Raw genomic sequence first — 26600 nt, 5'->3', positions numbered from 1 at the left:
AGCCCCCCTCCTAATCATTCCTCTGCTCTTTCCCTGTTTCTTGCCTGCACTAGACTGTCTAACTCCTCCTCCAGACCAGGATGAAAATCAGGGAAATTCCCCTAAAACCAGGTTTTGAGCTCCCCCTTCTGTTGAATGTGAGATTACCTGCCAAAGGGATCCCTCCTGTCTCCAGGCATGGCATTACCCTCCCCGAGAGGAAGGCAGCACCACTGTGGTACCCGAAATCCTGGGTGTCACAAGAACAGTATATGGGCCCCTTTTTGTGTCTGTAACAAAAGCTGCTTGCTGCTTTGCAGTGGAAGAGGGCCACCTTATCGCTTGGATTCCTGTACTGTGAACCTCTTAATTGGCAGCTCCTGTTGTGACTGCTTACAGCTAGGCCACTTGCTTCATTTCACTGTGGCACATGTGCCCTGTTTACATTGTCCCACCATAGTCTGTTATGTCTAGCAGTACAAAGAATATGGACACTCGCATTGAACCATGTTCCAATAGCACAAGAAGTATATTATCCCTTCTGAAAGACACATAGGCCCCGATTCATCAAAATGTTTATGCCTGAATCCTGGTGTAAAACACTTTAAAAAGTTCTACGATTTTTGCACATCTTTTTTTGCACAATTTTCAACTTTTGGCATTCTCACAATACTGTTGTCCAGCTGGGGAGGAGTCAGGATGGAACAGGGCATGACAACTCCTGCCCAACAAATTAATCAAAAGTGATGGTATACATTACACCAGAAATTTTACTCTAGTCTCTGATGGGAGTAATATTTCTGGCGAGGTGCACGCTACTGGTATGATGTGTCTGCATCTATTAAGTGGAATGCGTCTCTTAATGAATTAGGGGCATCTCATTCCTGCCTGCACCCCATTAAGACTGGCATACCAAACGTCAGGCTAAACGAATTGGGGGTCAAACATGCTCTCTAAAGCCGTGTGCCCATGGTTGTATTACCACTCTTCTTTACATGAAGTCATGATACAGCATCTGTAGAGGTGCCTGGAGCATTACTCTACCTCTCTATACCTTTGATTTCAGCCGCTTCTGTCAAATTCTGTATATATTCATATGCCATATCCAATGGTACTTTTCCCTAGAAGCCTCTCCCCCATATGGTTCCCCACAGAGCATTATACACCATCACATGAAGGCTGAGCGGATCTACAGCAAAGAACTAAATGAGTTGGAGAGATCTCGGAAAGTCCCTGGTGCCGGATGTAATTAGGATGAAACAATGCAGACATTGGAAATAATTCTCCATTGTTACTTGATTTTAATAATACATTTGCTATTTTGTGGGTAAACAAGCTTTCATTTTTAATTTCTGTGCTTTTAGGAAAATTGAACATGAGCTGGAGGCTTTACTTGTTCCCGATGGAGTAAAAATACACAACCTTGTTCAACAGTGTTTTGCAGCATGTGGGATTAGTGAAGCATCACCGGCATGGCAGGACTTCATTATGCATATCGATGCTATCATTCTACAAGGTCTGAAGAAAGTTACTATATCCAGCCTGGCTGCCCTGCTAAATACACTGCTGGACTATCATGTAAGAAGAGTTAATAGATTCCAATTCTTGGATCCTACATATTGCTATCTCCTTGCCTTGGTTACTTTTATTTTAAATGTTTACATTTAAACATTCTCCCCTAGAAGCATTCTAGGCCTAAAAGCGTTATTCATTGCAGGAAATTATTGGTTAGTGTTAGTGATGAGCGAATATACTCGTTACTCGAGATTTCTCGAGCACGCTCGGGGTCCTCTGAGTATTTTTTAGTGCTCAGAATTTTAGTTTTTAGCGCTGGAGCTGAATGATTTACATCTGTTAGCCAGCATAAGTACATGTGGGGATTCCCTAGCAACCAGGCAACCCCCACATGTACTTATGCTGGCTTATAGATGTAAATCATTCAGCTGCGGCAAGAAAAACTAAAACTCCGAGCACTAAAAAATACTCGGAGGACCCCTGAGCGTGCTCGAGAAATCTCGAGTAACGAGTATATTCGCTCATCACTAGTTAGTGTTTGTAAATCTAAGCATTTTTATTATCCACTATTTTTTAAAATCCCCCCCCTACCACATTACCCTGTTGCTAATTTCATGGCTTATAGCTTTTTGACTACTGGTCCGGCTACTGCTACATTGGCTGAAAGCACACAGTGCTTCCTAGCTTTTATTTATGGAGTGAGTAAGCAATACAATGGATCTGGATTACGCAGCACATTGTTAGCTCCTTGTCCCAGCCAGTGTCAATGTTACTGTGCTTCTAACGTTGCAGAGGCAAAGCTGCCTCATGTACTGTAACCGCATCGGGAATGCACTGCTTGGGCCATTGGCACAACAATGCTGCCGGTCCAAACTGACAGTAATGCAGGAGAACCTACCCCTATTAGAAAAAAAGAAGTAGACTGGTCAGGGAGCAGAGCGCTCCTGCTGAAGATGATGAGAACTGTACAGTTTTTCAGAATATGCCTTTTTTTACTTTTTAGTTTATTAAAATAGTTATGCGTCTTTTCAGTGATGAAAAAGGACAATATTTTGCCATTTTTTTTGCAAAATAGCGATTCTTTTTTAGCAATATTGATTATTACATTTGTGAAAGTATAACATAAAACATGTTTTATCTGCAATTAATATTATGAATTATTTATAAATTTATTAGTTAGCGCGCTTAATTCTGGGCACTGTAGACATGAAAATTGGGTTTATTGTTCATTACAATCAATTAATAATCAATAATAAATTATAAAAATTTTGACTAAAAAGAGCTACATAAGTGACACACAGACAAGAACAATGAGAAAATGGACCCTTTCAGTGAGGAGGACTTAAGGTACCTACACACGAAGCGACGCTGCAGCGATAGCGACAACGATGCCGATCGCTGCAGCGTCGCTGTTTGATCGCTGGAGAGCTGTCACACAGACCGCTCTCCAGCGACCAGCGATGCCGAGGTCCCCGGGTAACCAGGGTAAACATCGGGTTGCTAAGCGCAGGGCCGCGCTTAGTAACCCGATGTTTACCCTGGTTACCAGCGTAAAAGTAAAAAAACCAAACCGTACATACTCACCTGCGCGTCCCCCAGCGTCTGCTTCCTGACACTTACTGAGCTCCGGCCCTAAAGTGAAAGTGAAAGCACAGCGGTGACGTCACCGCTGTGCTGTTAGGGCCGGAGCTCAGTCAGTGTCAGGAAGCAGACGCTGGGGGACGCGCAGGTGAGTATGTACTGTTTGTTTTTTTTACTTTTACGCTGGTAACCAGGGTAAACATCGGGTTACTAAGCGCGGCCCTGCGCTTGGTAACCCAATGTTTACCCTGGTTACCAGTGTAAAATATCGCTGGTATCGTTGCTTTTGCTTTCAAACACAACGATACACAGTGATCGGACGAGCAAATAAAGTTCTGGACTTTATTCAGCGACCAGCGACATCACAGCAGGATCCTGATCGCTGCTGCGTGTCAAACTAAACGATATCGCTAGCGAGGACGCTGCAACATCACGGATCGCTAGCGATATCGTTACAAAGTCGTTTCGTGTGAAGGTACCTCAACAGTCTACAGTAATGAGGCAGAAGACAGTAAGTGAGAAGAGAAGCTGCTGATATGGCAGTGTGGTGGCAAGAGGCAGAGGAGTAACCTCAGGGGAATGTGGATTATTAGGACAGCAGAGTTAAAGATGGATTTGAGCAATGGCGGACACAGATAGACAAGGACCGCTGTGCAAAAACAATATAGGGGCACTTTGCAGCCCAAGAGCTCCTCATAATGCACAATTCCAACTGCTTTGGAGGTAGTAGATACCTTCTCTCACAAAACAAGACACATGTCGCATCATGAGGACTAAAAAATATAAAAGTGGGCATGATTTGCTGGATTATCATTAGATGATTGGGTAACTACATGCTTTTTTCTTCCATAGTTTTCACCTGCTCTTAGCATTGAAGTTGAATTGATTAATGGTGAAGTTGCCTTTAATCCACCACTTGATAAGAGCACTTCTGATATGAGTGTAATGGAGAACATAGAAGAATGGCTTAAAATGTTTCTCCTTAGAGGCTCACATATAAAGGGGCTTTCTTCTACAGTGAAGGTATGTACAAAAGACTGGAAAACATATTCAAATGGCCACATCTAGCTGTATATAGTAAATTTAGTCATAATGAAATGGTTTTGTTTTAGATAGAAATCTAATCCATCCTTGACATTAAATATTGTCCTGCAAAACCGAGATAATCTGATGTTACCTGAAAGAGGTGGCTGAAGATGTTTTAAAACCAGGTAGAGATAAGGCTGTTAAAGGCAAGGCACACTTAGTGAGGAGGATTCTTTAAGCCATAGTTCTGGATGAGCAGCAAAGACCAGAAGCAATGGTGCAATGAAGTGGATCTTGTCAAACGACATATGGGTCAGCGAGGACCAAGGCAGCAGAGTATGCAGTATAGCAGACAATATGTGGAGCAGCTAGCATCAGTTGAAGCTGAACCAGGTGTGCAGATATATGCAGGAATATTAACTGTGTAGGAAACTTATCTTTCAACAGTGATGCAGTTACTCACAGGAATACTGAGATGTATATGCAATTTGGTATCTTCCAGCAAGGATGCAGTTAATCACAGGAATGATATCAGTTGTCTGATATATCACCTTCTGGCAAGTGATAGGATAGGGAAGCAGATCTCTGCAGGACAGAGTGGATACAAATTCCAACAGAGTTTGGCCGCATCTCCCAATAGATTTGCAGCAACAGGCAATAACAGCAGAGCTGGAAGTGTAGCACAAGTCAGCTCAGAGTGATGGTCAGGTGGAGCAGAGCGGGACACACAGTGAGTAGGGCGGCACTTAAAAGGCGTGCGAGTCACTGATGTAACAGTACCCCCATTCCGCCCCCTCCTTTTTTGGCCAGACCAATGGAGAAATCTTTCAAAGATAGTAGGGGCGCAGGCGTTCTCCGCATGCTCCCAAGACCTCTTCTTCAGATAAAAAGATCCTTCCAATTTACTAAATACAATGTGCTTGGGATCCAGACCTGCTTGGAATCCAGAATGCCTTTGACCTCAAACACGTCCGAAGGCCCCTCAGGAATTGAGGCAGAGGCAGGAGAATGGACCTTGGAGAAGCAATTCAGGATCACTGGCTTCAAGAGCAAGATGGGGAAGGAGTTCTGGATCTGTAGATTTGGCTGAAGTAGAAGACTCTAGATCACTGGATTAATTTGTCTGATGATCTTGAACTGACCAAGATACCCAGGCTCCTTTAGGCAAACATTCTGCAAAGACAACCAAACCTTTTCTCCAGGTAGGTAGTGAGACGGCGAACCTCTCTTTTTTCGTCTGCTATAGTCTTCATCTGAGACATGGCCTTAAGGAGGGAGGCCTGAGCATACTGCCACATCTGGAGGAAGTTGGCAAATGAAGAATTAGCAGCTCTTACCTGGGATGAAGCATACGTAGGAGAAGGCACTTGAGGATGATGAGAGTAAACAATGAAGAATGGGGATGCTCCAGAGAATTCCCAACATGGTTATTGTAGAAAAACTCCACCCAGAGGAGTAGTTGTACCCTGTTGTCCTGGCATGCAGAGATAAAGTAGCGAAGATATTTCTTGAGAGTCTCTGGTTACATCGTTCCATTTGTCCATTGGTCTGTGACTAAGAGCACTTATCCGGTTTTTGTATGTCTTATAGCCTATTTTTTATTTTAAATGAATACTATTAAAGTTACCGTAAGTGATTTTATCTCTTGGGGTTGGATTCCCTTTTTTCCTTATGTGGATGGTACGCAGAGGAGAAATCCAGACAGACATTCAGCAGCTTGCAAAGAGCCCTCCAAAATTTATATATAAACTGGACAAAGGTTTTCCAGGAGGAATGTCTTTCAAGAGGAAAGGGGCAAAAATGTAGCACAGGACAAATAAGAGCAATGTTTAGGTACTCAGTGGAGCAGAGTGGAACACACGGTGAGTAGGGCGGCGCGTAGAAGGCATGCGAGTCGCTAGCGTGACTCTGGATTACTCGAGAACTTGTCAAAGTTTATTGCAAAGCAAAGTGGCCAGTAGAAGGTAGCAAAGTCCGGTATTGCAACAGCAACAGGTGAATAACATAATCACATTAATTAAAATAACTTTAATTATCTGGTAAATCCCCTTCTGATTGATTACTGCCACTCTGGTGGTCTTAGTGGTCTTTGTAGCTGTCCTAAAGTAAAGACTTTCCCGACTGCCTGTATAAACTGCTGCACCCAATCACTGGCCTTTTGTTTGCATGGTGGACAGTGATTGGCTGCAGTATTTACATGCAGGTAGATAGAATGTCATCTCCGCAGAACAGGTTACAAAAGAACTACTGAAGTGGCATGAATAGGTGAGCATAAGTTAAAGTGTAACTGTCATTTGCTGTAAACCTGTGTTTACTGGGTGGTAAAGCTCATTGATTGTTCAAAAGATTACACATTACACATATCTTTAAAGATACATTATATTTCATAGTCAAAGACTCTAACTTAAATTCTACCAAGGTCCCTGATGTCCCTCTTCAAGATTCAAAAATAACAGATTCTCTATACAAAAACCACCGGATCTCGCCTTCTATCCATGCTCATAGTCCACACATACTCTCTGATTCTCTGGAGAAGATCCAAAAAGACATAATCTTTTTTAGAAACTACATGGCTAACTATGAAGATTTTAAAAGAAAAAGCAACATAAAAATCAGAGGAATTCTGGAGTCGGTCCAGCCTTCACAGTTAAAATACTATATTTCTTCAATGATTTCTCACTTATTACCCAAAAACAAAGGAAGAAATCTGATTGAGAAGGTTTTCAGAATTCAAAGGACGCTCCCTACAAATATTGCTCGAGATGTTATTGTGTCCCTTTATCCTACCGGGGTAAAGAACGATTTCCTTATGCTGACAAGAGACTCAAAACTCCTTCCATCTCCTTACAGCAGCTTATCTTTTTTCAAGGACTTGTCTAAAGAAATCACTCTCTCAAACCACATGGGAACTCCTACATGCCGGAATACCCTACCAATGGACTAAGACTTCCAATCTACAAGTGAAATTTGCTTCAAAATTGTTCACTCTCTCGTCTCCGGAGAAAGGAATTAACTTTCTGAAAAGAACAGGAATGACATCTTCTACGGTTTCTCCTGATATCTCCTCTCTGTTTACATTAAATATATATCCTACTTGAAAAGACCTTTATTCCACTTGTTATAATACTAAAAAAAACGGACATTGCCCTCCAACCTGTCTTAGGATCAGCTTATAGTGTTTCCAGACATGACAGGTCCTCATGCTTTTCTTATACTTTACATAACATAACGCATATTTTGTTCGTTGTTCTGCTACATTTGAGGCAAAATAAGTGTATTAACTAGGTGCTGATATTGAGAATACTGGCCTTTGTTTTTGAAGCTATCTCTATTATATGTGCTTTGTAGTATAATAGATGTACTGATTTTCTATTTCTAGGCTTTGTCTTTGAGTAACACTTGATTTTGTCATCTTACTGACTGATTTTCATTTTTCAGGTGCTGATATTAAGCGATAGTTGTTTTATGTAAACCTACGGAAATGTTTGTATGTATGCCTGTCCTCTTTTTCCCTTCTTCCTCATATTATATGATATTTTATTTTTTTTTCCCCTCCACCCTGCTTTCCCTTACCCTTTACCCTTCCCCTTCATAAAATTTATAAAACCAATAAAAATTATTGGAAAAAAAAAAGATTATACAGAAGCACCCAGCTGTTTTCTGAGTGTGTGCACAGAGCTGTATGGGCTCAATATAAAAGCTGTTTATAAACTTATACTTTGTAGATATACAGTCATGACTGAAATTGTACCCTTGAAATTGTTCCAGAAAATTAAGTATTTCTCCCAGGAAATTACACTTTTTGTTATACATATGTGTCTTTCCTTTGTGTTTAATGGAACAACACAAAAAAAAACCAGAAGAAAAAAGGCAAATTGGACATAATTTCACACAACTCCAAAAATGGGTCAGACAAAATTGTTGGCAACTTTTAAAAATTGTGGGTAAACAACTTTGTTTCAAGCATATGATGATCATTCAAACTCACCTGTGGCAAGTAACAGGTGTGGGCAATATGAAAATCACACCTGAAAGCAGATAGAAAGGAGAGACGTTGACTCAATCTGTTGAATTGTGTGTCTGTGTGTGCTACACTAAGCATGGAGAGGAGAAGAGAACTGTCTGAGAACTTGAGAACAAAAATTGTTGAACAATAATTGTTGAACAATGTCAACAATGTCAAGGTTATGAGTCTATCTCCATAGATCTTGATGTTCCTTTGTCCATGGTGTGCATAATCAAGACGTTGACAACCTATGACACCATAGCTAATCTCATTTGACGTGGATGGCAGAGAAAATGTTATGAAAGGTTGCAACACAGGATAGTCTGGATGGTGGATAAGCAGCCCCAATCGAGTTCCAAAGAAATTCAAGCTATCCTGCTGGCTTAGAGTGCATCAGTGTCAGCGCAAACTATTCAACATTTGAATGAAATGAAACGCTATTATTTATTTTTATTTTACTCAGTTGTATAGCGACATTAATTCTACAGTGCTTTACAGACATTATCACTATGGCAGGAGACCCAGGAGGACTTCACTGCTGACTCAGAAATCTTAGAAAGCATCTAGTGGACACATGAGACCGTAAATAGATAAAGCCCATCATTTTACTGTTCACTGAAAATGGAATGAGAACTACAAAGAAAGAACACAGTGTCAACAGTCAAATATGGTGTCACGGCCACTCCTTTTGCTCATAATTACCTGCTGCGGCGCGCTCCTCCTGCAGGCGCGCTTCCTCTCCTTCATTCTTCTCCGCTCCCTGGTTCTCGTCGGGTGCGCGTGCGCACCACCCACTCCAGCACTTCCTCTTTCTGATTTACAGGCGCTCTGTATTTCCTCTCTGTGATCCTGGAGGACCGTGACCCGGAAGTCCTCCAGCACTCCGTGTATATAAGGCGATTCCTTCCTCTGCTCCTTGCCTGTCTGTCATTTGTGCTTCTGTGACTCAGGTCCACCTTTGTCTTTGCATTGCCTGTTTTGAGTCTCCACTCTGTCCAGCCAGTTCAGCTTCTCTGTCTCTCCCAGGCTTCCTTGTCTCCTCATCCAGTCCAGCCCTCCCAGTGTCCTCTTCGTACTCTGTTAGTCTGGTGTCTCTGTCCTGTCCTGCTTCCTTTGTGTCTTCCCCTTCGCAGTGCTCCTTTGGTCTCGCCCTGTACCAAGCTCTTACCTAACTGTACCCATCTTTCCCCGCTCTGTCCGTCCTACGCCTAGCTTCTCTATTTTGTACATCCTACTACCTGTCTCCGGGTTCCAGCTTCTGCGGCAATAGTCTCCCTTGGGTCTGCCCCTAACGCTCCCTGTATAGGGGGTGGTCTACCTGGTCAGCTCACCCTTGGGAGGTTCGTTGTCGTGGATCTGCGGGTCCACCCCAGGTATTCCAAAAGATCTCTCAATAGGACTGCACTCGGATGACATCTGAGTGCAGTCGGATTTTTACATATGGTGGAGGTTCCGAGACTGTGTGTCTTGATTGTGTGCAAAGCATCATGAAATCTGAAGATTACCAAATGAAATGGGGTCACAATGTAGTGCTAAGTGTCAGATACCTGGGTTTGTGTCTTAGGTCATGAGTCTTCCAGCTGGCAATTACCTGAAACATTCTTCAAGAAGCAGCCATAAATGGATGTAAACAAAGCGCTGGCGAGTTCTGAAGAGGCCAGCAGTGAGTCCCGATCTAAATCCCATTGAACACCTGTGGACAGATCTTAAAACTGCTGTTGGGAGAAGGCACCCTTCACATATGAGAGACTTGGAGCAGTTTGTAAAAGGAAGACTGGTGCAAAATTCCAGTTGAGAGGTGTAAGAAGCCTGTTGATGGTGTAGGAAGCGATTGATTGCAGTTATTTATTCCAAAGGGTGTGCAACTAAGAATTAAGTTGAGGGTGCCAACAATTTTGTCCTGCCAATTTTTGATGTTTTGTGTGAAATTATGTTCAATTTGCTATTTTTGTATTGTTCTGATACACACAGGAAATAAATATGTGTATAGCAAAACATGTTTAATTGCAATCATTTTCTGGAACAATTTCAAGGGTGTCAACATTTTGGGCCATTACTATATTATCTTTTTTTTATAGCAAAATGCACTATGCTATTGTATTGTAAAGTTACTACACAGCACCATTAATACCACAACACTTCTAAATTCAGCATGTCTTTGGAGTGTGGGAGGAAACCCGCACAGACACAGGAAAATATGCAAATTCCTTGCAGATATTGTTCTTAGTAGGATTTGAACCTAGGTCTCCAGAACTGCAAGGCTACAGCGCTAACCACTGAGCCGTGATATTATATATTCAATATAATCAAAGTCAATCTTCAATGTATTTCAGGGAGGATATCAAGAGTATATGTCAGAAGATGATGAAGCTCTGGAATTAGTTGGCCACATACTGCAGCAGGTGGAGAATGGTGTTATTGAATGTCAGGTGAGAAAATTGTCTTCTGTAGAAATCTAAAAAAATATGCGCATGCTATCCATGTTTGGAGCACTAGATGGCAGTATTGCTCCATGAACTGAACCCTTTGGTTAGAAATAGCATGGTACTTATTTTTACATAAATAAAGATATGATGTTCACCAAAATAATTGTGTATTCTGATACATTATCTAAACTGTGTATCCCATGACAGTAAACTACTGCTAAGCTCTCTATTCTTGATGAGATTGGTCTTCCTTGTAGCCGAATCCATCAAAAAGATGTCTGTTTCTACCTTGTCAACACATCCTATGAAAATCTTAAAGAGAATTTGTCAGTAGGATCAACAGGTTATTCCAATTCAAGTATGATCTATGTTTCACAGACATATGAAACCAGCCATAGGCCTCATTCAGACGTACATGTTGCACATACGTATTCTATCTGCTTTTTCTTCTCTCAGATACAACATTCACCAATTATAATCTATAGTGCTACTCACATGGATTTTGTCATGAATGTGTGTCCGTGCGAAACACAAGTCTGTGGGTCCTTGAAAAACACATACAGCATACAGGTGGCATAAGTGTGTTGTCTGTGTGCTGTCTGTGTGATTTATTTTCATTATCCATCCATGAAATACACTGATGACACACTGATGGTAAAAACGGACACACTGATGGTAAAAACGGACACACTGATGAAACACTGATGACACTGGTACCATTTTTTCACGTATGTTTTTAAACACGTATGTGTGAACGAGGTGTTAGCGTATGTTTAGATGAATATATTTTAAGTTCATGTGCTGTCTGTGTGGAGAATGGACCACACTCAATCCCTTTGTTATGCCCCATAGGTCTCCAGAACGTATAGTGACAGTTTTCACATGACGTAAACCCATTCAAATCTATAGGTCTTGCGCACATGTCAGTGTGTTCACATGGACCGTGTGTGTCCGTGTGCAGAACACATAGACATGTCCAATTTTTTTCTGCAGCACGGTTCTCAATGGAGAGGTGTCTATCAGACACCTCATTACTAAAAGCGTAGTCAAAAGTAATAAAGCACAGCGAGAAAAGACCTTTAATTGAAAAAACACTCCCCAACCCTCTTTTAGACATTTTTCCCATAGCAATCAAAGTTATACTCAGCTGTCCTCTGTAATTCCTTAATAAGTAGGTCCCACGACAATCCCCAGCTCTGCTACATCCGGATGGTGTGTTAAACGGTGACATCAGTAATGTGATCGCTCAGCACACCAGCCAGAACACAGTGAGAGTACCGTAATTAAGGTCCCTGCAGGTCACAGGCAGCGGTTCCCACTGTAAGCTCTGTGTGAGCTGGCCTTTGAACTGCGGTAACCTTACTGACGTCACCGCTCGCAGCGTGAGAAATCTCTCTCACTGTGTTCCAGCTGGCGTGATGAGCGGACACATTATGATGTCATAGCTCAACACACCACCCGAATGTGACAGAATTGGTGATCGTCATGGGACCTTCTTAGTATGGAATTATGAGTTGAGTATAACTTTGATTTCTATGGGAATAAATGGCTAAAAGAGAGTCAGGGAGTATTTTTCAATTGAAGGACTTTTCGTCTCTTATGTGTTTCACCTGCTGTATCATTGCATCAGAGCATATGTATTTTGTCAAGGGCAGAGCAAAGTACTGCAGTGCGCATACGCCGGGACTCTTTGACCTTTCCTGGTGCATGCGCACTGAAATACTTTACTCTGCCCGAGTCAGGGAAGAGAAATACGCCTGTGCAGTACCATGATGCCAGGACACTGTGTGGATGATGTAGGATTCATCATTAGTGATGAGCGACTGTAGTCGTTGCTTGGGTTTTCCTGAGCACACTCGGGTGACCTCCAAGTATTTATGACTGCTCGGAGATTTAGTTTTCATCGTCGCAGCTGCATGATTTACAGCTATTAGCCTGCTTGATTACATGTAGGTATTACCTAGCAATCAGGCAACCCCCACATGTACTCAGCCTGGCTAATAGCTGTAAATTATTCGGCTGCTGTGATGAAAACTAAATCTCCAAACACTTACAAATACTCAGAGGTCACCCGAGCATGCTCAGGAAAACCTGAGCAACGAGTATACTCGATCATCACTATTCATCATCCATGTAAAGTAGAAGAGAGGGGGATGGCATCGCAAGAAGAAGGGAGACACCTTACCAAGTCAGCAATGCCCATCACACCCGACCGCTCCGTAGGTAAGTATAATAAAAGCTATTTTTCTTTTCTTGCATGGTTGATTTAAGGCATATATACGGCATATTAAAATGATGTATGTCATGGCTGAAAGGTGGGGGCCTTATCTCATATGGGAAAAACCTGGTGACAGGTTCCCTTTAACACTTTTACATATTTTACTCTAGTATCATGATTCTCATTTTGTGTACAAACCTTTTTAGGGACCTTATAAATTATACCTCCACAGCTTTACTCCGGTCCAGTCAGGAACTTACCTCTTTGTGGAAGCTGATCAGATTGATTTGACTGGACTGATCTCTCACAAACCTATTTGATCCTAGTTTACGTCTTTTTTTTCATTACGATAGATACTATAGGACGGCAGTAGTAAACACAGTAGAGAAGATGGCATTTGAATGATTGGTGTTTTCTCCATCCTCTTCCAGTTTTACACCCAGATTATTTCTGACCGAGCAAAGTTTTGATGTATTGTTGTATTGTTTTGGAATATTTTAACGTTCTATGGCAATTATTCTCTTTTTCACAATCATTTCTGCATTTTATTCATCTTTATAAAATGTATTTTTTCTATTGCCTTCTTGCTTTAGCAGTCTAAAGTCTTTATTTCTATAACTTGTGGCACGTATATGGGTACATTCCCATGGGGCATTTTGATTGCAGACCATCAGCAGCAGAAATGCTGACATAAAATCTCCAGCAGAAAATATGGGTGCGGGTATCATCATAAAAAAATGTGCAGTCAAATGGTAACATCTGAAGAAGAATCAAATGTCTCAAATATTTCATAATCTCATACACATCTCTCTTACTGCAATTTAGTTTTTTTTTTTTTTTTTTAAAAACCATCTACCTGGAAGCTATCTTATGCACTATTTAAGTCCATAGATATTAAGTATTTGACTTTGTTTGACTTTGTTATCAAAAGAAACTTTAGTTATGATTTTAGTCATTCTCTATTACAGGGTTAAACTTTGCACAATATAGAGTATTTAAGGACTTTTAAATATTATTAATAGTATAATGTAAAATTATATTTTGACAGATGTCATTATCTTTAAATTAGGAGACAAGTTGATGAACAGTAAGATTAGTAACTAGCGTCTTGTATTTTAGGATCAGGAAGCGAGGAAAATGTATTATAGAGGCACTTGAGACTGCTTGAGAGAGATTAAAATAGTGGAAAACTTGGGATTGAATTCTTAAAGGCAAGATGATAAGATGTAGAGTAGCTCTCCCCTGATTTGTTTAAAATTCATCCTGTAACTTGTGCACTAATATAATATAATACAGCTAGTAATGTCTTATTTAGGTTCTCCTTTTTATCAGAAAATTAATGAATTCCTTCTCTTCAGCTAGGTGATTCAATTGTAATCCTCTGGAAATAAAATGGCATTCATTATCTTAAGAGGGTTATCATGTCAATCACAAAAGCATCCTGTATAATGAAATTACATGGACTGTACCACTAAAGTTCCTCCACATAGAGGGAAAGAAACTCCTGTCACAGTTACTGATTATGACTGCACAGCTCCTGTCACTCAATTCACAAATCACAATTCAGCCTTGTGATTATATACTTACAGTGCAATAGCCTATTTACCACAGCAGGCAGAGATGGTACCAGCTTTAGCTGCCCATGTGATGCTGATGCATTGTGGGATTTATAGCAGAGCATCAAGAAATAAAATGCCTGCTGAAATCAGGGAATCTACATAGAGTCTGAAGAGAAACAAGGGCTGAATTACATGGAATTAAGTGCAGCATGTATAAAATCCAGGGATGGAAGGAAATCTCTGCAGTGCTTCTTTGAAGACTCCTTTTTTTTTAGAGACTTGGTATATATAAAAATTGAAATTGCTTACATGCATCCTAAAATGCTGTTTAAAATGTAGTATTTTAAACTGTGGAGGGCTCTAAATTATGCAATCACTTTATTGTACTACTCAGAATATTTGTAACAGTTTGCCTTGTACATTGTCATTATCACACAATAGTTTAGACCCTTAATATATTTGAACAATAAAATCTATCAGACATAAATCATGCCCTCAATCTTGCCAACCAGTGTCCTCAGTGTCACAATTCTTTACTGAATGATCGTATTTCAGAGGTATACCACAAGAAAAAATTGCGGATAATTTTATTGTTACTTAATTTCCTATTCTAACTTTTATTTTATAGGCATTCCTTGAGGGTTTAAACAGATATGCCTATTTGTGGAAGAAAGATGTTCAATCTGAATTTCAAGATTTCCTGCATGGAAAGCAAATGGTAAAAACATTACCAAATCAAGAACATGCTGAGAATGAGATACCATTAGAAAATGAGTAAGTAATTAATTCCTTCCACTTTATGAATTATAACTTCTCCTCAATATAATATTAAAATTCGGCTTAAGAAGGCATACTAAATTTTAACTTTACTCTGTAATATTGGATTTCAGAAAACTAACTCAAGTATGTATAGCATGATTAATCCAGAAGGCTTTACAAAAAATGTATGTATGTGTAATGCAGGTGATCTGAATGCATCAGCAGAGACAACAGGCATGATCAACAATCTACTTCTACTTTATTCACTTAACAGAGTTAAGTGCGGTAAAGATTATTATCACAGATAAATCGCACAAGAGCAATATTCACAGTATCATTTACAGGCAACAGGCAATTATATGCATAGAGATATATTGGTAAGAACATTGCAAGAGATATGTCCTCGAGATCAGTTCGTGGTCTGCAGTTCAACTTTGGTCTAACCGGGAGAAGTGCAAACGCTGTATTTAGCGGGAACAGTCTCTAGGGCACACTTTCTGGGCCGCTTTAGCATCAGCCAGGACCTGTCTCATCTGCAGACTCCCCTGCCCATAACTGGTACCGTTAGTTTATGCTGAAAACAATGACCCTCCTCACTCGCGTCCTCTGATCACCAGCTGATGTGAGAGTCTCTGGTGGTGTATTCTTTGGGTATCTTCGGTGCTTGACCGCCGAGAGGCGTCTCCTTGATCTGGTAAAGTGGGGAAGCTGGTCCTCGACTGTTGACTGGCATCATCTGGGTTCTGGATCTTGAGTGGCGTTGCTCTGGTCTTTGGTACTTAACCAGCGTTGTCTGGATCCCAGGCCTAAACTGGAGCCGTCTGAATACCGCTCACTGGCTGTCAGGATTCTGAACATTTTTTACCTTTTGTGCATTACTGCCCTTTTCCAAGATGGTGTCTTTGGTCTCCTGTGCACTGTGTCTTCCTGCTATAAAACTCCACCCCAGCCTTCAGTCTGTGCTAGAGTACTCTGCCTTGCATCCAGCTCCTGACCTCTGATTACTCCCTGGCTATATACCTGCTCCTGTGAACCTGTGTGGTGATCCTGCTACTCTGCTCTGACTTCCTGCTGCATACACCAGTTCCAGTAATCCTCCTTCATCTGCTGCTCGTATTTACTTCCATCTGCATTTGCTGGACATGTAAGCGTTTGCTGCTCTGCAAAAACCTGAGACTATTAACCAGGCCTCCCTGGTTGAGCTAAGATATTATTTGAACTGCCTTATAAGCTTATCTATCTGTGTTTGGACTAAGACAAGGATTTATTCGTGTCAACTATCCTCAAGAATAACTGTGCTTCATAGACTTTCTGCTTGATTGCATTTTCCTCTGAAGTTTCCTATATACTGCTAAGCTGCGTTTAATATTTACACCAAGTGTTGTGGACTTGACTTTCTCTCTGCACCTCTTTGAATCACCGTGTGTTAATATAGACTTTACCACTTATAAAACTGTGTCCTGTAGTTGTCTTGTCCCACGCAAAGAGTCTCCTGAGTTATCCCCTATAATTATTACACTGGCTCACAATGTCTCATCTGACTCACTCACCAAGTATGTCCCAGTAACTCAGCAGCGACGTCCATTAGGCCTGGCTTGGCTCTTGTCACGGCTTTCCACTGGAGTGGGGCATGGTTCGCCCTCAGAACTCATGCCTTTTCCGGCATCTGACCACTCTTGGACTCTTCTGTGGCCATGGTGACTGCTAACCCACCTCGCAGACATACAACCTGCCCTGGTGCAGGTTCTGGCACCATCTGCTCTTCTCAGCCTGGCCAGGCCTTTTCAGGGAGTCCTTCCTGTGTGTCACCTGATCAGGTTCAGCAGGCTTATTCACCCCCCCCCCCCTGCAAATCTCCCAGCATAATTTGGTTCCTACTAACACAGTTCTTTCATTTCTTTTACTTTCACTTTCAGTTTGGTTCAGCAAATGGTGGTTTTCGCTTACAGTAACTCAGTATCTTTTGTCCACCTTCTCTACTTATGGAATAATGATGAATCCACTTTGCTGTTAGGTGGCATTAGCCATAGAAGAGATTAGATAATCAACAATATAAGGCCTTTACAGATCCCAAGTACCTTTCAAACTGTGCCAGTCACAATACTAACCAATTTTAGCAATCTGTTATAACTGACTTCTAAATACAAATATTTCCCCTTTCCAATTTAGTGACAATTCTACCGATATAAAGTCCCACAACAGTCCATTGATAGCAGCAGAGAGAGATTTCATTTTGCCTACAGTTACAGAAGTGAGTGATGGGCCGTTGTTAGAAGACTTTGACTCAGAAATCTCTGCATATGAGGTTAGTTGTTATCGCACTGATATTTCATGGCTATAGCTAATTTTTAGCTAACATGTAGTTACTTACTTGCTAAGTAGTTGATCTATACCTCAGAAAAGGGGTGATTTAGTTATTGACTCTTGGTTAGGAATGTTTTAACTTCAACCTTCCTCTTTACCATGATTGCCGGTGATCTTCAGAGCTAAGAAAGTGTCTATGATTTAATGAGATCCCTATCCTCTGTGTACCCTGTAATGCCCTGTAATATTCAGGAAGTGTTTTAGTTATATTTTCCAAATACATTTTTGTAGTTATTACCAAAATACAATGGAATGTTATTTTCTTAATGTCAGAAGGCCAGAGACAGCATTCAGGGACTCCAAGATCTTCAGCAATGCAAATGGATTCAAATAGACTTTCAGCCAATCAAGCAGGTTCTCAGTGCATATGCCCTCCAGTGGATGTGGACCTTTACAAAGTACCTTATAGAACAGGTAACTTGCTTTTCTTGCTTTCATTGTGGCAGTTTTAAAGGGAATCTGTCACCAGGTTTTTGCTACCCCATCTGAGAGCAGTGTGATGTAGGGGCAAAGACCCCGATTTCAGGGATGCTTACTTCAGTTGTAATAAAATCACAATTTTATCTGTTGCAATCGAAACGCGTCACCTGCTGTTTCTGTGTGCACATGGTGCGGTCTTGGAGCATGCCTTTTGTCATTTTTAATTGATGAAATAAATTTTGAAGATTTTATCTAAGGAGCTGGAACAAAGACTTTTTTTTTTCAGATCTACCTGTTCTCTGAATGCTGAGCTCTGTACAACCCCGCTCACACCACTGATTGACAGCTTTCTATGTGCACTGCTCATAGGCAGAGAACTGCCAATCAGTGGTGGGGGTAGGGTTAGACACAGGTCATGAATATGGAGGACTACTTGACAACAGGTTTACTAGTCCTCTAGTAATAATCCCCAGCTGATAACATAGTGATTTTATCAAAACTACAGCAAGCAGCCCAGTGACACATTTCAAGACAGTACCTTCACACTAAGCGACGCTGCAGCGATACAGACAACGATGCCGATCGCTGCAGCGTCGCTGTTTAGTCATTGTGTGGTCGCTGGAGAGCTGTCACACAGACAGCTCTCCAGCGACCAACGATGCCGAAGTCCCCTGGTAACCAGGGTAAACATCGGGTTACTAAGCGCAGGGCCACGCTTAGTAACACGATGTTTACCCTGGTTACCATTGTAAAAGTAAAAAAAAAAACCACATACTCACATTCCGGTGCCCGGCGTCCGCTTCCCTGCACTCCTCCTGCATCCTGTGTCAGCGCCGAACATCTCCGGCATCTCCCACAGAGCAGAGCGGTGACGTCACCGCTCTGCTTTACGGCTGGCACTTACACAGGATGCAGGAGGAGTTCAGGGAAGCGGACGCCGGGCACCGGAATGTGAGTATGTGTTTTTTTTTTTTTACTTTTACAATGGTAACCAGGGTAAACATCGGGTTACTAAGCGTGGCCCTGCGCTTAGTAACCCGATGTTTACCCTGGTTACCAGTGAAGACATCGCTGGATCGGTGTCACACACACCGATTCAGCGATGTCAGCGGGAGATCCAGCGTCGAAATAAAGTTCTGGACTTTCAGCAACGACCAGCGATCTCACAGCGGGATCCTGATCGCTGCTGCCTGTCAAACACAACGATATCGCTATCCAGGACGCTGCAACGTCACGGATCGTTCTCGTTCTCGTTGCAAAGTCGTTTAGTGTGAAGGTACCTTTAGACTTATAAGTAAAGATTATTATTATTATTATTACTATTACTTAGGGTCATTGTCTATACTATTAATGTACTTGTCTTTGCTGCTCTCAGGTTAGGTGTAAAAAATCTGGTGACAGATTCCCTTTAACAGACTAGACTATACCAATGATATCACACATCTGTACATTTGTGTGTATTAGGACATTACTTTAACATTAACGAAGAATAAGAAGAGCTTGTAATTTAGGAAGATACCTGTTTGGAATATTATCATACTGGTTACATGATGGCTACACAGTGGGCATTGTTGACATCAAAACAAGACCATTTGGGAGTGGATTTGGGCAGTTAATGCTTAAACACAAGGAAACATGACAAGGGGAAAATGGAAACAAGATTTGCATCAGTGATTTATGGTGGAACCTTGTCAGATTACAGCAAACACGAGTTTTGAGTTTGTTCGTGTATGTGTAAGCCAAGATTTTCCAAGAGACATGTTGTGTGATGTCTACCCTGTTTAGGTTTTATTGCAGGCTCCCATCTGGCCTGTTGTATCAATTGTAGTGCAGATATCGCAGTTACCAAATGTTAAATCTGTGATTATGGTGCCATAAGCACAACAGAATGCCAACATTTCGTATGAGAGCTGGAAATAAATTTTGTATTCATAAAGGCATATTAGTTACCGTACTTGCAAATGTAACCCCTGCTGTCATGAGATCTACTCGCCAAGCAGAGTTTAGATCAGACACAGTTGGTTAAAATCTCTCTCTCTCTCTATATATATATATATATATATATATATATATATATATATATATATATATATATATATATATATATATATATATATATATATTTATATATATATATATATTGTAGGTGTAAATAAAAATCTCATCAAAAAGGTCAAATGAATTGAACAACACTAGTTGTATTGTGCCAGGATAATAATGAAAGGTATTGAAAGCCTGTTTACCATAATAATCACTTCTAATTGAATATTTATGCTTAAAATGGTTTTTCAAGAATATTTTTTGTCCACTTCCAGCCATGCCGAGCACAGGATCTCCGCTGCCCCCAGTCTTTGTTGACAGGTTGCAGTCATGACAACGTGACTATAATGCACGTGACCACTGTTCCCAATCACTGGGATCAGCAGTGTCCTGTCAACTACCTCGGTCGTCACAGATAAATGTAATGCTTGGGCATAGCAGTCACCTGCACTATAGTGGTGACGTCAACACTGATGTCTGCCAGGAAAGAGAGCGATCACCAGAACAGCAGAGGGTGAGCGGCGTTAAATTTGTTATTTTCACCCCTGACAAGTCTGAGAAGTAAAAAATAAATATTTTGGAAACCATTTTAAGAGTAGTTGGTCGTAATTAAATATTATCACTATTCATTACACATTTCCTTTATTGTAGACTACTGTTATGTTAAAAAGCTTAGATTCCTTTCTAAGAAGGTCTGAGCCTCAGATAGAAAGTATAAGAGGCGACGAGCGGGATACTGGATCTTTCATGAAGATGATGCGCCTTTTTAATGAGGTACAGACTTTTCTTTAAATATAATGTATATTAATAATTTCCATCCAGTTAATATCTGTTTTACCAATAGCGATAACTTATCACATCTGAGAGTTTGCTACAATATTATTCTGTCTAGGAAATCCTCCATAATCTGTACAAATAGAGCAGGAGGCTAAAGAAATTTATTCAGACTGCAAGATTGTGCCAAAAAATAGGCCAGAGAATTGATCTGTGCTGTCAATGTCTGCAGTGTTGGACTTGGGTGGTAAGGGCCCACTGGTGACATTGACTTTGAGGTCTGACTGTTCAGTTACATACAAATCTTACATTACCCTTAATCATAAATTCATATAATGATAAACTAGTTAGATTGCTCAATGAATGATGAGATGTTGCCTGTGTCTGCACATAGTGAATCAAATGTATTGTACCAATTACTGGTCATGTTGGGCGGTAAGTGGCTTACTGCGGCACAGGGGCCAAGCGGGGGATTCACCAGTTCCCCTATGGGCCAGTCAGAGCCTGAGTGTCTAGCTCTTTCGAAGGATTGTCTACAGTGGTTACAAAACTTCAACTTGTCAGTAGTATTAGCTTACATGTGTTGGAAGCATGGTGGTCAAGTACTTTGCATTGTAACATTGCAGTGCTCGGTTCCCAGATTGAATCTTACAAAGTAGTATAGGCCCGATTCATTAAGACTGGCATTGTAGATGTTAGTCTTAATGAAGGGGCGTGTAGGAGTAAGATGCGCCTAATTCATCTAGTGGCAAACACCACTTAATGAGCTAGGTGCATCTTACAAGGGCTGTTTACTTCTGCAAGAAATGTTACTCCAATCTGGGACTGTAGTACATTTCTGATTAAATTTACCCCACTAAATGAATGCTATGTGTACTTCGCCACACTCCAGCCCACCAAAGCTCTGCCCGTTTTAGTGAAACTGGCAGAAAACTGGAAAAAATTGTAAGCAACTTCTCATTACGTAATAAATTGACAACATTTTAAGGTGATTTAGGGTACAATTCTGACATAAACACCTTAGTACCGTAAATTGAAAGTATTTTGTAAGTTGTTCCTGTTTGCAAGGGTTTCCTTAGGGTAATTTAGTTTCTTCCCGCAAACCAAAAATATACTGAAAGGTTAATTGGTTTTATGAAATTGAACATTGAGAGATGAGTGCCTAAGTGGCAGCCAATGACCCCCTCCCTGCTCCACAACTTTCCATAAAACAATAAGAGTTTGCAGGTTGCTTTTTGAATCCCTTTTGTGTGGGGAAGAGGTGTTGCAAATGTTTAATGCAGTGGTTCAACCTCAGTATGAAAGCACAGAAGTTCACATTTACTGACAAGTAGGGATCCACATCACTGTAGATCATACTTACAAAAATAAAGAAAAAAAATCTCTGTAAATGTATATATCGTAGTGACATGAAAAAAGTTATTGTTTTTTTAGATGTAGCTATACCCAGTGACGCTCCATGTGCCTTATGCATTGCCGACACATACTATACATGTACGCATTACACTAATATTCCCTCCAGAACATGTCAATAACTATGAGCTGCTCGGTGAGGCATGTGTCATTGTTATAATTAAATAAATGAGGTATCAGTTCTGTTGGCAGGAGCCTAAGAGTTCTTTTCCGTTGACCTGTTTTGTTTCCACTAATGTGATCTGTTTAACATAACTGGATGTGACTACAATTCGTACTGGCTGGCCTTTAGTACAGTCATACATCAAGTTTTGCCCTCAGCACACATTAATTAGAGGATAAATTCTTATGCAAGGAAGTGCTGCCAGTCCCCATGAGGAGCCAGCAACTATGCTTCCTAGAGTCCAAGTTCTAGATTCATTACAGACTTTACGGCTCTGTCTGATCCCTGGTTAGGGTTATTGACATATCCTTGTGAACATGACTTTTCTAATGAATAAGGTAGAAGAAGCACACAACTGTGTATATGCATTGTTTAGCATGGATCTTTCTGTATCTACCGGATTTGATAAATACAAAATCTTCTAAAAAAGGGGGCTCCATGGGCTACTTCTTTCTGTTGGTACATTTAGGTATCTCCAGATTCATAAAATGCTATTTAGAGGATGAAGAATATTTGAGGTTAACTCAGTAATTCTATGATGAGAATGACCCAGAAAATGCCCAGCTAATGAATATTTTGTGTCTGTCTAAAAAATATTGTATTTGTAATAAGGCAATTTCTTTCATAAAAACAAAAAAGTGAAATAAAATAAAAGTTGAATGTAGGTGTTTCTGCTGGATACTGTTGAAACTTCAATATTTCAAAGTCAGAATCACCCTTCTCAAAAATCTGATGTGTAACTATTGAATTCAAGCTCGGAGGGGATGTTCTTGCCCTAGAGGGGACATTTTTGACCTATGAATACGGTGTGTGCATAAATGTATAAACATGGTTAATGTGGGTCAGCAATTATTGTGCAACTGTACTCCAATGTCCTAAATCGAGTACCAAATCTGGCATTTTTTTGTGCAGTTGAAGAATAAAATGCAACATGCCACTCAAAAGGCGCAAAAAAGCATCTTTGAATTTGCAACATCTTGCACCATTTTGATAAATTTGGAACAAAATCCACCAGTGGAATAAGAAGACACAAAAAAAACAAGGCAAATGATGAATCAGGGTCTTACTGTTTTTTTTTTTTTAAAGTACAATTCCTATAGCAATGCAAGCATTTACATGTTTTATAGGTGCTCTGCTCACATGCCATGTTTTACATAAAAATCTGTTCAAGCGCTGTCATTTGTGTGTGTAATGTTTAATGCTTATGTACCATGTCTTACTGAATAAGGTTTCTTCTAAGCAAGTGGAAATGGAGGTGCAGTTCGCTGTGTTGCAGAAGACAGTCACACTTTTGGGAAAGCATCAGATGTCTCTTCCAACAGAGAGTGAGCTTCTTTATAGGACAATGCCAGCACGCTGGAACAATATGAAAACCAAGGTGTCTCTTGCCAAGCAGCGTCTGGGTCCTAGGATACAGGAGGAAGCCGAAATTGTCACCAGGGTAATTTCTCATCGATTAATTAATTTTAAAGACAGTCTAGTTGTATGCTGCTACTGCTTGAAAGAATATTCTTTATGTGTCTTTAATGTGCCAGGAAGTTTAGGAAGGCATCTACACAAGGTTTAGGCCAAAGAGTTTTTGTTCCAGGTTCCAGTTTTAATTTTGAAAATGTATTAAAACAATTAAAAGACCCAATTATGTGGTAGAACACTCTGCATTGGTGTACTTTATCACAATCCATCCATCAATAATGCTGGAACTGCCACCATACAGCATTTTAGTAATCATTTAAAGCATTCATTCAGATGCCATACTGTCAGACAAGGTGGTGCTCAGCAACAACCCGAGCATTGTATAAAGTCCACTTTCAAGCCATGAATGGACAAGATAGTTTGCTTAATTGCATAATTGGGGCCGCAAGGTGTAACATAGAGCTAAGGCTACATTTGATTCATGTGTTTGTTAATCTTCTTCTAATCCATGACATCTGATGTCAAACCGCCCCTCTTAAATCTGGTTAGCTCAACTTCAAAGTTAACCTGACAGCTGATATATGCTGCCGCATGTAGGCAGAGACCTTTCAATCCAGGGCATGTTGCCAGAGCCCCCCTATCTGACTAGTCCCAGCACGACTCAGTACCCTGTGGCTATTAAAGTATCTTTTTCTCTGAAACACCACAGTATTTTAGAGTCAGACATATTTGGCTGAGATCATACTGCCTGTGTCTCATACATACTGTCCCTGGTTCAAGCAGCATGTATCAGCTGTCAGGTTATCTTTATTCATACCAAAGTACTTTGCAATAAAAATACTCAATCAAACATGGGCATATTTACTTATTTACCCATGCTGAGATATAAAAACATATTTTCTGCATCAAAATTAGAAGATGGACGTGTGGTCATTAAGACCAATTGGTCCTGTGGCCTCCAGTTTGAGACTCAATTGTGCTTTTCACCTTAGCAGCGCTTTTTGTGTATCTCCTCCCCGTAGCGATATTTATGTGCATCCCTTCCATTAGCAGTGTATCCCCTTCTCTTAGCAGTGTTCTGAATTAATATCCTGAGCTTCCTCTGTTCAATGAGTCTAGGAGAGCGTTTTCCCAATTGCAAAGATCACATATGCTCACTAAAACGCTGGTACTTGCTTTTACATGTAAAATAGTGATCAGTGCAAAAGGGGTCTCCCGAATTTGACAGAGGCCGCGTTCAAGTAGACCTTATGATGGATCTTGACCTCGCGAATAAAGCCGTAGCCTCGGCATGTTTCCACATAAGTAAGCTGGACATAGGTGCGGCAACCAGCTATAGCGCCACGTCCCGGCTGGCGCATCTCTACCCAACCTTCTTTCTCCTTCTTCTTTTGTTCTACTACACTGGCGATCCAGGCCAGCTGGTCTGAAGATGGAAATGGACCTTCATTTGGGCGGGCAGGACGTGTGGCCCCATGGGACTCCTGGGTGCTTGCGATGTACCTCCCCTCCAGCACCCGGCGAGCTGTCATACGCCCCGGGACCTCTGACCCCTTTGGCTCTGGTCGGTCGGTTGGGAAGCAATTTTGGGACAGGCTCCGAGATTAGACGATGGGAACAACGTCTCGCTCTCTTGGGTCATGGGACGGGGCTCGCTTACTGCCTCGGTTGGTCATCTCTGGATCATGTCCTCTCCGCCACTGCTGTATCCTTCCGCGGAAGTGGTGCAGACTGATCCTTCTGGAAGTAGTCCCGGCTGCGGCCTAGCTTCCAGTTCAGGCTCCCGTGGTCGTGAAGACTTCGGCCTTTCAGCCGACGGCCCTGGTCTTGATGGGCATCTGGGCTCCGACTCCACAGGCTCCTGATGTTGATCACTTTGCCCCACCGGGCTCTGTCTTTTGTCTCCATCCGGATGGCGTATGACCTCAGGCAACCGCCGAGGTCCTCTGGCTTCAGGTAAGGGCAGTGTTCCCCAGGCTTTGCTGTTCCACGGCACAGACCGGGCCCAACCTCTCTTCTGTCTCCACTGACACTCTAGGTGGCTCACTCCTCCAGAGCCACAAGAACGATGCATTGCTGCCGGTGCCGGATCATATACTGATACCCGCGCAGCCGCATCCGTGACTCTCTTCTTGGCCCCACCCGTTCCACAGTGGGATCGCTTCCATTCGCTCCTCCCATACTTTTTAAAGTCGCTTCAGTAGGTGTGGGGATACGTTTCCTCGGGGCTTCCTCTGGAGGCATCGCTCAAAGGATCTTCACACCATTTCAGCGCAGACACACCCACAAAGGGTACAATTATAGCAATAGTCCTTCTTTTTGGCACCACTCACCACCATCTTGGTCGACCATCTTTGCCGTGTCAGTCCTTAGCAAACTCACAGTCACATCCAGGTTTTCCGCCATCTCCAGGGCATCCGTACCTCCTGAAGTTGGGCGTTAGTGTTGTGAATTCTGCTCTTGGGCTCCCTCCGGTGGTTGTAAGTGGTAGCGCTGCTGTCTCTGAATCACAGCATTTATCAGGTGTTTTCACTTTTTGCAATTTGGACAGAGCTATTTAGTCTTGCTTCACCCTTTAGTCAGTGCCAGTTGTCCATTGTTCCTGGAGGATTCACATCCCTGCCTGGTCTCTTCTGCTTTGCAGTTCTTTTCAACAAAGATAAGTTCTGGCCTTGATTTTGCTGTCCACATGCTGTGGTCTTATTGTCCAGTTATTTTCCGTGTTTTGTCTTGTCCAGCTTGGTCTGTATAAGGATTTGTTTAGCCAAGCTGGTATCTCTGGAGATGCAGATATACCCTCCATGTCTTTAGTTAGCTGTGGAGTTTTTGTATTTTCTGTGGTGGATATTTTCTAGTATTTTAATACTGACTGCATAGTACTCTGTCCTGTCCTTTCTATTTAGCTAGAAGTGGCCTCCTTTGTTAAATTCTCATTTCAGTCTGT

The 26600-nt window shown here is 41.4% G+C and overlaps 1 protein-coding gene across 1 annotated transcript in view; it reads left to right on the top strand.

Annotated features, from left to right (window-relative positions):
• Positions 1-26600, top strand: part of LOC143817709 (uncharacterized) — a 281558-nt gene that overhangs the window by 178804 nt on the left and 76154 nt on the right. The window contains exons 19-26 of the mRNA XM_077299196.1: positions 1344-1557; positions 3928-4098; positions 10441-10536; positions 14939-15084; positions 17239-17374; positions 17707-17847; positions 20545-20667; positions 23472-23684. Coding sequence (XP_077155311.1) covers positions 1344-1557; positions 3928-4098; positions 10441-10536; positions 14939-15084; positions 17239-17374; positions 17707-17847; positions 20545-20667; positions 23472-23684 — 1240 coding nt within the window. The remainder of the gene's footprint in view (positions 1-1343; positions 1558-3927; positions 4099-10440; positions 10537-14938; positions 15085-17238; positions 17375-17706; positions 17848-20544; positions 20668-23471; positions 23685-26600) is intronic.

The sequence above is a fragment of the Ranitomeya variabilis genome, chromosome 3 (assembly GCF_051348905.1).
Source record: "Ranitomeya variabilis isolate aRanVar5 chromosome 3, aRanVar5.hap1, whole genome shotgun sequence".
Taxonomy (NCBI): Eukaryota; Metazoa; Chordata; class Amphibia; order Anura; family Dendrobatidae; genus Ranitomeya; species Ranitomeya variabilis.
Note: the sequence above shows the minus strand (reverse complement) of the source record. Positions and strands in the feature narration are given on the sequence as shown.